Raw genomic sequence first — 12,826 nt, forward strand, 5'->3', positions numbered from 1 at the left:
TATCAGTCGGCAGCCAAGCCAAAGCATTCCCTTCTCTTTGAGACAGAGGATCTCTGGCTTGCTGTCATTGTCTCTGCAGCAATGGCGGATAGTTAGAAGAGCAGCACAGAGGAAGGAGGATCTATTGTTTGCATTGATCTGTTTTACAGTTTTTCTAACTAGACAGATCTATTTTTTCTCAGCTAGCTGACCTCTATGAGAACACAGAGCTTAAATTCACAAAACCGTGATTTGAAATGCATAAAAAAGAAATGTAAGGTCCACCATAACTTGGGAATTTGCACTGTCATCCTATATTTTTGCTTTAATCAATCAATCAAATTTGAGCTCTGGAAAACTGTAAGGAGAGGTGAACTCCTGAATTAATTTCATTTTTTGAAAACACAGCTCACTGTTTTCTCACCCAAAGTGTTTCTATCATTAGTTCTACAACCTGTTGGATTGCTACAATGTTTTGGGGTATTCAAATTTAAAGTCAGTGTTTAAATCTTGGGAATGCACAGTGAGTGAATACAATAAAACACAAACATAAGAAATACAACTTCATTATACATATTCATCCATAAATGTTTGGTAGAATTGACAATTCAAGCCTTGGAAAGAAATAACAGGTAACAGCATCAGTAAGTAGAGACAAGTGTTTGCTATTCCTCCTACAACTAATATTTCAGGCGTATGTGAGTTAAGCTTCAGCTCCCTTGGGATCATTTACTATCTCCTTTAAAAATGGGATCAGACATTCTTTTGTGTAGGCTGGAAGAATGCAAAGCAAAGTCACATCAGTCCAGTATTCCTGTTCAGTGGCTTCATGCTAAGAGGCTTCATATATCTATTAGATAGAAGAGAGTTCCTTGCAATGCATTCCTCCTCTGCAGCTTTGCAGACCTGTGTCATTCATTTCTTCATTTTCAACCTTGCTCTAGGTGCCCTTAACTGCTAGAGTCAATAGCTTGCTGGATTAATAGTATGACATGGGAAAGACTCCTTTTTATTAAATATCCATGGAGTGGATATAGAGGATTGTTTACATGTGCTAGCCTAAAACTGATTAAGTGTACCTGTTGCATTTTTGGAGTTTTGTAAATGAAATATAAAATTTAAATTTACAATTGAAACAAAAATTCAAGCATTTCTCTGTACATTCTCTAAACATTAGAGCAAAAAGGACATAATAAACATTGATAACATTTTTTATGTTTGTATTGCAGTTGTGCTTCTTTAGTCAAAATACAAGAAAGTGTATTTCTAAATTTGTTTCATAACTGTGCATAATTCTACCAGAATAATACTGTGAGTTTACATGGCAAGTGTTTTTGTTTGCTATCTGTACTTCTTTCAGAAAAAGAGATTTGCTTTCCAGGTACAATGCCTACTCATAATCGCTACTGAAGCCAGTAGGAAACGTGAGTAGGTGAGAATGTTCTCACCAGCTCAAAAATAGATCAAAATAATCTACTTGTAATCATTAAGTTTAGCCTTTTTGTTTGTTAAAAACTCTTGGGAATTTATACTATCTCACCAGATTTTTTTCAACACTTTACCAAAATAAAAAAGACACGTTTTTTTAAAAAATACATTACTAGAGGCTCAACTCATTTTATAGATAATTTGGGCAAAAAATGTAGCAAAAGTTCAAGTTTTCCATTGTATAGAATACAGTACGTAATTGTACAATATACTGTCTATCTTACAAAGCATCTGAGAATAGAACACAATGTGTGAGATCCTAAGTGATTTTAGAGATTAGTTTTAAGGAGAAAATGTAAAGCATTGAGCTAGTAAAAGGGTCCTCACATCTATCATCCTTTATCTTGCTTAATAAATAACCTTCAATATATAGAATTAGACTGACAGTAGTCTGACCACGTCAGGATCTAGAAAGGGTGGTGTTCAGAATAATAAGTAATCATAATAATAAAGTAATCATACAGTTGCCTCAGGTGTGTATCAAGTACCAAATTATTCCTAGAACTGTTTTTTCTGGCTTATAGCCTGCGTTGAAAGATAAATAACAGAATCTCTGTCAAGTATGTATAGAGAGATTTTCATGAGGAACCTTGTAAACATTTGGATTTTGGTATCTGTTCTAACAGGTTAAAATCAGATATGCATATTTCTAATGTGTTTTTTTTTATGAAAGGTATTTTTCCCTAAATGAATTCATGGACTAGCTGGGCAAAAGTAGGTTAACAATCAGGAAAACAGGTTACATATTCAGTCTATAAAAAGATTTTTAAATACAAAAATACTTATCTCCAGCTTAGAAAGTCCCTGAGCTGTAAGTTGCTGAAGACTGGCTCAGTATATATACCTTGAAAATACCACTGTGGGCTTTTCTTGCTCTCTTTTAATTCTGTTGACAATACTTCAAATTATCTGTGTTCAAGATGTCACAGCGTATATGTACTCAATATGGAAGTGCACCAGCCTAGAATATTTTTCTGGGTGAACGGTTATCTGCAAATATGCTTTACATTTCAGCAGCACAGTATAAGGGAGAAGTCAGCTTAAACCTGCTGGTATGAAATGTGAATCATTCTTATATAAAGTTTTATTTTCACATGGAGGACAGTGAATGTTGCAGTGTAAAACCTAACAGTCTCTTTTTGACTTTTCTAACAATCCCTTGAAAGTCAACACTTCTTAACTATGCAGTGTTGATTTTTAAAAAAGCAATTAAAAAAGCTTATGTTGTTGTTTGAGAATTGGGAGTCCATTTTTCTCTGCCTCAGTTAAGTTTTACAGCTGCCACCACTGTCACAGGTGGAAAGACAAAGAGTGGTATTTGCACTATGCTATGAGCTTTCTCAAGATCACAGACTGTAACTGTGAAACAACAGTAAGCAAATTGAATCAACGGGCACTCTCACATCTGATAAAACAGTGAGGAAAAAAAAACCAAAACATTTTTCAAAATTTTAAAAAACATTTAAAATGCCTCACTATGTCCTGCACTCTTTAATCTCTCTATTCTTTTAACATTACCATCTCCTTTATTTTAACCTCAGTCTATAAACTTCAGGCCATTTTATGTGCATTCTATAGGTTACAAATGATCATTTCTCTTGCTCATTGTCATCAGTCATTAGATCAAAGATCTAACTGATCCAGAAGTAAAATCTTTCTTATGCCACCGGTGGCATGTACTTCTTACCTTTCCATTTGTTTTGCTCTGCTGTAGGTGAGACTTTGAAGCTTGCTTCATTTTGCTATATCAACCTCTCTGCTGCTATAGTTCTGCATTAGCTTAATGTGCTATGCTGTTGTATTACAATGTAAAAAGTCTCTTGTCTCTTCTGTCTTTGTCACTGCAAGCTGCTAATCTGAATGAAGTGGAAAAAGGTCAGTTGTCTTTTAAGCCTATTTTCACTTACTTTGGTTTCTCACTTTCCTTTCCTTAAAGGTGCATGGATTTCAGTTCTTACCAATGATCAAATAAATTGTATATAGACATAATTTAGAAAGCTCACTGCAAATCCTCAAATTAGGCACTTGGCTCTTGCTGGGAATACATGTCAAAAGAATGTTGTTGAAGATGCAGATTGCTGTGCAGGAGTACTTTAATACTACATTCATTGTCTTTTTTCAGATGTATTAAAAATTTTTGCAGCCACTGATAGGACTAACAAAAAAGTTTACATTGTGACCTTCTGAAATATTTATTTTCTCACCTTAAAGAAATCCCTTGGTTCCATTCTCATGTATTCTCTGTTTTATAGTGTTGTTTCGCTTTAATTGTTTCATTAGATTTTGGTACTAGAAAGTGTGCTAGAATATAAAATGTCAATCTTCTTGCTCATCGTTTCTGTGGCCTTTTTTTGCTGTAAATATCTAAAGAAATTGAAATTACCTTATTAATCTGAGGCTATGGTAGAAGAAAAGTAATCTGGAGAGATTTGTCCCACTAACTTCTGAATGTTTCTGATTTTTGATTTTTTTTTTTTAAGTTTCTCCATAGCACCTATTGCACTAACAGAAATCACACAGAATCACAGAATATCCAGAGTTGGAAGGGACCCACAAGGATCATTTAGTCCAACTCTTAACCCTGCACAGGACCATCCCCAAGAGTGACACCATGTGCCTGAGGGTATCATCCAAACACTTCTTGAATTCTGTCAGGCTTTGTGCTGTGGTGCTTAACACTTCCCTGGGGAGCCTGTTCCAGTGCCCAACCACCCTCTGGGTGAAAAACCTTTTTCTAATATCCAACCTAAACCTCCCCTGACACAACTTCAGGCCATTCCCTCAGCCATCTTCTGTCCAATCTCATCATTTAAGCAATCTGAGAGCTAACATAATCAATGAAAACATATTTCTTTATTTGCCATTAATTTAATTTTTTAAATATATTTTTCTGTCTAGAAAGCAATATAATACTTCACTAGTATTAAGAATTTGTTCATTATCTATTAATTAACATGTTGAGCATGGCTGCAATTATACCATCTATGTTGATTTCCTATGAATAGTTCTTACAACTTAAACTCAGAGCCTGAATTTTCTCTGTAACTGATGCAGAGTACAAGACATTTCCAGAAAGGGATTCCAACCACAAGCTTTCCATGCTTAAAGCTGCATTCCATTTAGACATATTGCTGTATTTGCATTTTATTATTATCTGGACAGCAATAGTAGCCTCCAATTTTTCTTGTGTATTACACAAGTGTGAATTATATTAAAATTAATGATAATAGAAAGAACAAAATCCTCACAAACAAATTATCAAACACACAGGGGATGTGAACTAAGTTCAGCTCCAAAATTGAGCAGATGTGTATGTAATACATACTTGTATTAGCTTGCCAGCTGAACATGAAAGTCGTTGATGGTCTGTAAGGTGCTTGGAGGATCAGTCAGTTCTATCATGCCAGACCTGTGATAGTAATAGGAAAATAAAGGATAATTTTAAGTAATTATCTCAGTTTAGGCAAGCCTTAGACACAGCCTTCTTACCACTGCAATAAAAGAGTTACATTACTACTTTCAATTCACTTGATAATCAAATAAGTACCTTCCTAAAATTTAAGCATGCAAGTAATCAAAATCAAATCATGTCATGTCAAACTTGATAAAAAGTTTAATTATTTCATCAAATTAGGATCATAATGCTCATTCTTGTAAGAACTACACATTACAACTTCATAGAATAAAGGAATACCTTTGCTATTCTTGCTTTTCATCACTTGTAAAACTCAACCTTAAAATACTTCAAATGACTATTCTATAGTAAAAGCTCAAGTTTTAAAGTAATTTTACTGCCTTTTCATAAAGGGGAGATATCCTTGGCAAGCTGAGCTACCGGCTACTAGTTTGATCACTGCTCATTCTAGTCTATGATCCATCCTTGTTTACTTGTCTTAAAGCTTACCTGCCCAAAAGTTGCTATTTCTCTGTTGTCACCAGACAGCATATGTAAAACAACTAGAAATGGTAAAGTAACTAAGCCCCATCTTACGCTGAGTTCCACAAGCATGGGGGATAGCTGTAAAGACTTACCCAATGGTGAGAGATAGGAACAGTCAAGTCATTTGACTCTAAAATTAAATTCCAAAAAAAATATTCAGTTTTATTATTATAAACCGCATCCTACTGAAACTGTAAACTTTTGTGAATTTTAGGCAACTTTGTCTCTCATATAGTAGATATTTTTATTTGTCTTTTCTGAATAATGAGCTCAAGACCTTAAATAATTTATGTTGTATAATGTACATCAAACTCAAGACTTCATAAAATTGCAGAAATTTTCTGTATATAGTTTGTTAAATGACACTGACATTTCCCAACCACTTCTGTGCTCTATTGGCTATTAGAGTCGGAAGTAATTAGACAGAGACCTCCAGTCAAAGAGTCAGACAGTAATACCTAATTGATAAAACATAAACACTACAGAAGCTGACTCACAGTATATCCCAACCAAACTCAGAGGATGGAATGGATGTAGAAGAACACATATAAAATCCTTCTATTCAGGCAATTACACCAGTAAATCTGTGAAAGATATTTGTTATTTTGACTTTGGAACAGCGAATAAGTCTTCTAGCCAAAACCTGATTTTTGATAATTAAATCTGACCATTGTTGCTTTTGCATTGTCTCTAGTTTTCGTTCTAATACCATACTCACCTTTGCTAATGATTTAAGGGTGATTTTAAACTTGTTTCTTCATAAGCTTGCCTCTAATTAGCAATGTGCTATTCTATTCAGAAGCCCATGTCCATTTTTGTTAAAGCTCTCCTCTTCATTCAGAAATGTAAGTCCTTTTTCACCTCATTACTCATTGTGTACCCTGTTACTCATTATTTGTTGTACTACATGTCTGTATATTGGAAAATCCAAAGTTAAGGGTCTGTTCAGCCTTAAAAAGGCATGGGGAGACCCTGTATCACCCTGTTCCGGTATTTAAAATGGTGGCAACAAGGAAGATGGACACTCCCTTTTTTTCAAGGAGTCACGTGGAAAAGGGGAGGGGTAATGGGTACAAGTTACTCTTGGGGAGATTCCAAGAGGGAAATTTTTCACAATGAGAACACAGCCATTGGAATAATCTCCCCAGGGAAGTGGTGGATTCTCCAACATTAGACACTTTTAAGATTGACCCGGTCAGGGTGCTGGGCCGTCTTGTTTGGACTGTGCTTTTGCCAAGAGATGATCCTTGAGATGCCTTTCAACCTAGTATTCTATGATTAAGGGTTTTTTTGTTATTTATAATCTCGTAAAGTCATAAGAGTGAATTAATACACACAGAGAAAACACAAGTTGACCTGTGAATCTGGCAAACTTAGCTCTTTGATTAGCTAATCAAGGACTGCATACGATTCATCATCAGTATTTAATAGTGTCATCTGGCTGTAAGTTTGCATCATACTCCATATCTAGCTGCAAAATCTCAGTCAATATTTGTCTTGAGTTTGGAGGGTTGTGTTCATTTGGACTGTGTCAACCACACAGAGTTCCACTGGTTTCAGTGCTACTCCATACCAGACTCCAGACTCCCTAGATTAATTAAGCAAGATGTCTTATGAAAAGAGTTATTCCTGCTTCTAATTAAGCTCTGGAAGCTTTTCACAGGATTTTTGACACTTTATCCACTGTTTATTTTTAAACAAACTAGTCTGTTGCTTATTTTCCTACATACAGAAATGTTCCCATCTTTCAAAAACTTAATTACTTAGCCAAGCTCTTACAGAAGCCTCAGTTACAATATTATTAGATGAATAAAAGAATATCCTCACACATTGGTGTCAAGATTCCTTGAATTGAGACATTTGTTTCACAATCTTTTTTGATTATTTTGAAGTATGTTCTTTAAACATTGTATTATGTTTCCCAAATCAGGGAACTCTAAGATTTCCTTCCAGTAAAGTCAAGGAGGCTAACTTAGTAAATCTGATATTTCCTTCAATGAGTGTTGCACTTTCATCACTATTCTTTCATTTCAACAAAATTAATTTCTCCCTTTCACGTTGTCTCAGTTAAATTCTGAATAACACATCATTTTTTTAGTACACTGAAGGAGATGTTGCTTTACCAGGAAACTATGTTCTTCGGTGGTTCAGATTCCATGTCACATATTTTATTTACCTTTTTTATGAACTTTTTCAGAAACAGTTTTATTTTGGTCATGGGAATGATCCATTCAGAATACAGATCTATTAGCAATTTTTAATATTACCAGTTATTAATATTATCTATTAGCAGTACATGACCTTGCACTCCTATTTTGGTTTGTTCTTCTGGTATTTATATCTTCATTCAGAAATGGTGTATCTGATGTACATATTTGGATTCCATCCTTAATTTTTTGTGGGTTTTTTTTGACTGATCCTATGTACAAGTCTACCATGAATGCTACTCTTTTTTTATAATTAAAGTTTGTACTTTAAGTAAAGCTAACTTTTATGTTCATAGGGGTTTTTACATTATTCTTTTGCTACATGGCCATGATGCTTACCATGCTCTTTCCTTGGTTCCTATTTCCTGTTTCCTAACAGACTGTTTAACTGAAACTCCAGTGATATGATTCTGACTTATTTCATAGTGCATACAATTTGCAAATACAAGGGGAAAGTTTCCTTCTTTTTATGCTGTCACGGCACAAAAAGTCCTGCTTTTGTGTGCTTTTCTACAGAGTGCTCAGTTCAAAGTCTATCTGTAATGCCAAAAACACCTGGTGATGTTTGCAAACTGTTTGGCTGCAGTATGCCTGGAAGTGTAACATTGATCTTAGGATTTGAAGTGGACATTTTTCAAAACTGTAAACCTGTTTAAAACTTAAATTTCCAATCCTTATGTAGGGCTCACAGCTCTGAGTGGGAAATTAAGACTTTACAAGTACCCCTGGGCACCCCACATGAGATCATTCAGCTTTCAGTGTAGTTCTGAAGATATTAGGGCCATCAACCTATGAAGATTAAAATGGAGGGTACTCTAATTAAGAAATCCTGTATTTTGTAAGTACCTGGGGGAGGATTTACAAAAACAGAGAGGCTTAGGCACTACCCTAGCTGTTTGCCGTGTAAGAAATATCAGAAATCTGTGCAATGATTATCTAACTGATGGCCTAATTAGTATCCTCCAGCAAAATCAGTTCAATAAAGTTGACAGCAATGGTGAGAATGCTTGCTCCTATTATGCCAGTCCTACATACTCTTTTTCTAGGTACTTTGGGATTTTTTTCACTGAACTTTAACTGTGAATGTATAAGAGACAGCAAGCCTCCAGCCCTTGGAAGACAGACTCATTGTGTCACTTTCAGATATTCTCTATATTCTGTTAGAATTAATAATCTTGGGAATGTTTAGAGGTGTTTTTGTCCAAGTCTTGTAAGTACTGTACAGCCATGTTTTTATTATTTGTAATTGGGGTGTCATATATTTTTCAGTTCTGCATGTAATTTAATATAGAGTATATGCCATAGTAAGATATTTGTGTAGGTGCATATAAATATGCATATATAAACACATATATGTGGGCACATATATACATTTGTAAACCATAGGAATGTGCACAAACCAGGTTAAAAGAATAGTAATTTTTGCTTATTCTACTCCCATGATCCTTAAAATCTGAATTCTCTGTTCCCATGTTTATATCTCACTCTTAAGCACTGCTGGCCTTTAAACAAATTTAGGTATTACAAGATCTGCAAATTGACTAAATGCTAGGTGAAGAATTACTGCCTCTTATGTATGTGTTTGTTTGAGCAAAACCCTTTGAAAAGAGAAAGGGATCTGGGTTTTGTTTAATATATCATGGGATGCAAAGAATCCCTGGTATTTCAGGATTCTTTGTGCACTGACCTAGTCATAACAGTTGCACATTTCCAGACTAATAATTCTATTGAGAGCCCGAAGAGGCTTTGAGGCTAGAATTGTAATCCTTTGTATTAGTCATTCTCATGTCCTGTGTTTGATCTGTATTCAGTTTCCTGCATGTATCGACTAAGTCACATTGTTACTGACAGTTTTCCTGAGGCTGTTAAGTGGGCTGTGCTTGAAGGCCATTTTCTTGTGTTAACTCAAATCTTTATTTGTGTTGTAGGGAAAATGCACTACTTGCATGTTAGGAATGTGCTAATAATTTATTTTATTTTACTTTTAAATCTTTGTGTAGAACTGGTCTGGATCTTTTTGATGGCTGCAAAGTACTTGTCTAGCTGCTTTTTGGCTTGCCCTCTTGTTTTTGGAGATGTAGAGGTCCCACGCCTTGTCACACTTAGCATACATGTTTCAAATGTATTTTTTTCCAGCATAACTGTCTTTGCTCCTGGTTCAGTTTTGACTTTTTCTCTATCCTTGCTTTAATATAGACAGTTCCTCAACTCTTTTTAAGTTTTTTTTTATTTGTCCAGCAAGCCACTGCTGCTCAGCTAAGTAAAACTGAGAGATACCAAATATTGTGCCTCTTTGAAGGAAAGTTCAGTTTGAGCAGTGAGAGTATCTGCTCATGTACTGCTTTCTTCTGCTCTTTTCTTTCTCATTGTGACGTACAGTTCTCTGCTAGCTAGCTCATGTCTTGTTACTGGACAAACAGATGAGGGACAACCCTACTTCTTCCACAGTTTTAGAGTCTGGTGAATCTGTCAATCCCTGAAGTCAGCAGGCACAGTGTTTATACCTGTTTATTACACATGTATTCTTCATATGGATGCTGAAAAAAAGTATATCTTACAAACCAGTGATAAACTTTTCGAGTGCACTTTCCATGCTATCATCTGATTAGTTAGTCAGAGAACAAGACATTGTTGATCTGTTTACAAAACTGTGTTTCCTTGTCATAAAGTAGCAAATAAAATAATTTTTAACCATATTAAAATATTTTATAGATTATACAGCCCATGTTGAAAATTAGAGCCACTGCTTCTATCAGCAGGAAAGGGTAGACATTTGACATAGATATTTTTTTCTTTTCTTTTCACAGAACAGATTATAGATAATTATGGTACATTAACAAATGCAAAAAATGGAGAGTCATATTTAAGGAAAAGTAGAAAACAAGTTTTCATTTTGGGATAATTGGAATTGTATTGACATGCAGTGATATTAACAGGTTTTTTTCAGGTAATAGATTACTTATAGTGATAGTGCAAATCTGGGTATTTCTGTGTGTAATGTGCTTAGTAATAAGTAAGAGAAAAGCATATTGATGGCTTTTTTGTTCTAGCAAGAAGACTTTCAATCACTACTGTTTTACTGTACAGCAGAGCTAGATAAATATTGTAAATAAAAAATATTTTTTTTGCAAAATTATCGTTTGTATTCATAGATAGATGATTGATATTGAAATTTATATTTTTTTAAATGAGTTATCAGATATATTATTATTTATTGTTATTATATCTGTGTTACTATTTATTTATGAGTATTTATTACTATATCAAGAAGCATGCATATTTCACTATTTGCAAAAGAAGTTGTAGCCGTTTCTTTTAAAATAGAAACTGCTATTTTCAGGTCACTGTGATGTTTTCACCGAATTGACAACATATATTGTATTTCAGGTGAACTGTGTGAGGAGAAACTAGATTTCTGTGCTCAAAACCTGAATCCTTGCCAGCATGACTCAAAGTGTATCTTGACACCCAAAGGATACAAGTAAGTCTGAAATATTGTTGGAGTCTAAATGAATTGAAATTTATATTTTTCTATCCTGCTTAGCTTCCTTTCCTTGTGTTTTAGTGGAAGCAAGTTCTGCTCCCAAAGTACTAATTTTGGTTATTATTAAGCATTATGGCAGAACAGGCCATTATTTTCATATAGAAGTACATTATTATCTTAAGTACGTTTTACTGAATTTCACTGATCTTTACCAGTTCTAATTCCAACCAGATTTTAAATAGGATAGTCTATATGATGGTCCTTTTAGGAGCTTGGGCAGCAGGAAAATAATTGCATTTAATTGAAGTGGAATAATTATACTGCTTTTAGAGAAGTAATTGTGAAAGAGATTATTAGGAAGGCACACTGGAAGATATAAACTAAAGAAGTCCATTCCTAGGAAAACTAATCTTTAATTACACCATATCCTTATCAGAATTAATTAGTATGCACAAATTAAAGTTGTTGTAATAGGCTTTAAGTTAATAAACATAGGAAACCTAAAGCTTTCAATTGTTCTCACAAGTACCTGTTTTATGCACAGCATGCTTTTGTCCTAAAATCAGATTATTATCGTTCCTACTACTTACAAAATTACATTTTATTTAAAATATGCAAAAAATGTAAAATGTATTAAATATTCAATTGAACATGAAATGAAGTTGATAGTTTTCAACTGGAAAATAGGAAACTTGTTGGATTTCTATATGATTATTTTCTTCACATCACTTCAGTAAACCTAGTTAAGCATCTAATACTTTACTCCTAGTTTATTAATCTTTCCTTTTCCTTTCTGAGATTTTACATCAGAAAATAGTACATGCAGTAAACTTCAAGAATGTATCTCAGTCAGCTTTTTAATTGCATGCTTTATATTCTGTTTTCACTTTTCTTATTCATTCATGTTGTTGAATAAAAACGAGACATATTTTTTTTAAGTACTAAATTTAAAGTTACACGACTGTTTAAAATTACTCTTGCAAGTTTTAGATACTCACAAAAATCACACCAAGGAGGGAATCACAAGATCTAATGAAATCAATTAAAAACATCTTATTTAAAAAAGAAAAAAATCATGTGTATGCATAGATTTGTAATATTTTCCATTACTTTTTCACAGAGTTGTGGACATTCACTCAGTCTACTATATGAGAATTCCCTGAAGAAATGCCACTAGGATTAGCAATGACAGTTGCACTTTGGAAAAAAAAAAAACAAACCAACAAACAAAACCCATTACATATGGTCTTGAGGATATGCTATATCTAGTTCAGTGGGGGTTAAGGAAGGGAAAATGATGTGTTTTGAGACTTCTGTTAGTTCACTAGCCAGGAAGCTATTTGTAGTATGGAACTTCAAGGGAAAGAAAATTATGCATTACCTCCAAACCACATAAATGGACCATTGGTCCATTTAGAGCTGTTCAGTTGACAAAGAAAATAAAGAAAATAACCATCAGTACAATGCAAGCCTTGGATTATTTGTCTCAGTTTCACCGACTAAGAGTATTGATTATGTTTAGTGTTTGCAGCCACGTACAACATCCTGTAACATTCTGCATTGTTTGTAAATACTGTCAAAATTATTCATGAGGGCTCTCTGGATTTAAACCACAATTCTTCAATATAATGGCAGGTGTATAAATATGTTTAACCAGCAAACCTCTATTCATTACATATGTAGATTTCCCATATACTGATGGGATTAAGCTACATAGTCTTTATACAC

At 34.1% G+C, this 12,826-nt stretch overlaps 1 protein-coding gene across 11 annotated transcripts in view; it reads left to right on the forward strand.

The window, feature by feature from the left end:
- SLIT2 (slit guidance ligand 2) overlaps nucleotides 1-12,826 on the forward strand; it is a 268,106-nt gene that overhangs the window by 233,273 nt on the left and 22,007 nt on the right. For 7 of the 11 annotated variants that reach the window (XM_027686452.1, XM_027686443.1, XM_027686454.1 and 4 more), the window contains 2 exons: nucleotides 3,316-3,342; nucleotides 11,002-11,095. In XM_027686452.1, the coding sequence (XP_027542253.1) occupies nucleotides 3,316-3,342; nucleotides 11,002-11,095 (121 nt within the window). The remainder of the gene's footprint in view (nucleotides 1-3,315; nucleotides 3,343-11,001; nucleotides 11,096-12,826) is intronic. The other 4 variants (XM_027686448.1, XM_027686446.1, XM_027686449.1 and 1 more) reach the window with 1 other exon arrangement.

Source organism: Neopelma chrysocephalum, unplaced genomic scaffold, assembly GCF_003984885.1.
Source record: "Neopelma chrysocephalum unplaced genomic scaffold, ASM398488v2 Primary Assembly neopelma1_71, whole genome shotgun sequence".
NCBI classification, from domain to species: Eukaryota; Metazoa; Chordata; class Aves; order Passeriformes; family Pipridae; genus Neopelma; species Neopelma chrysocephalum.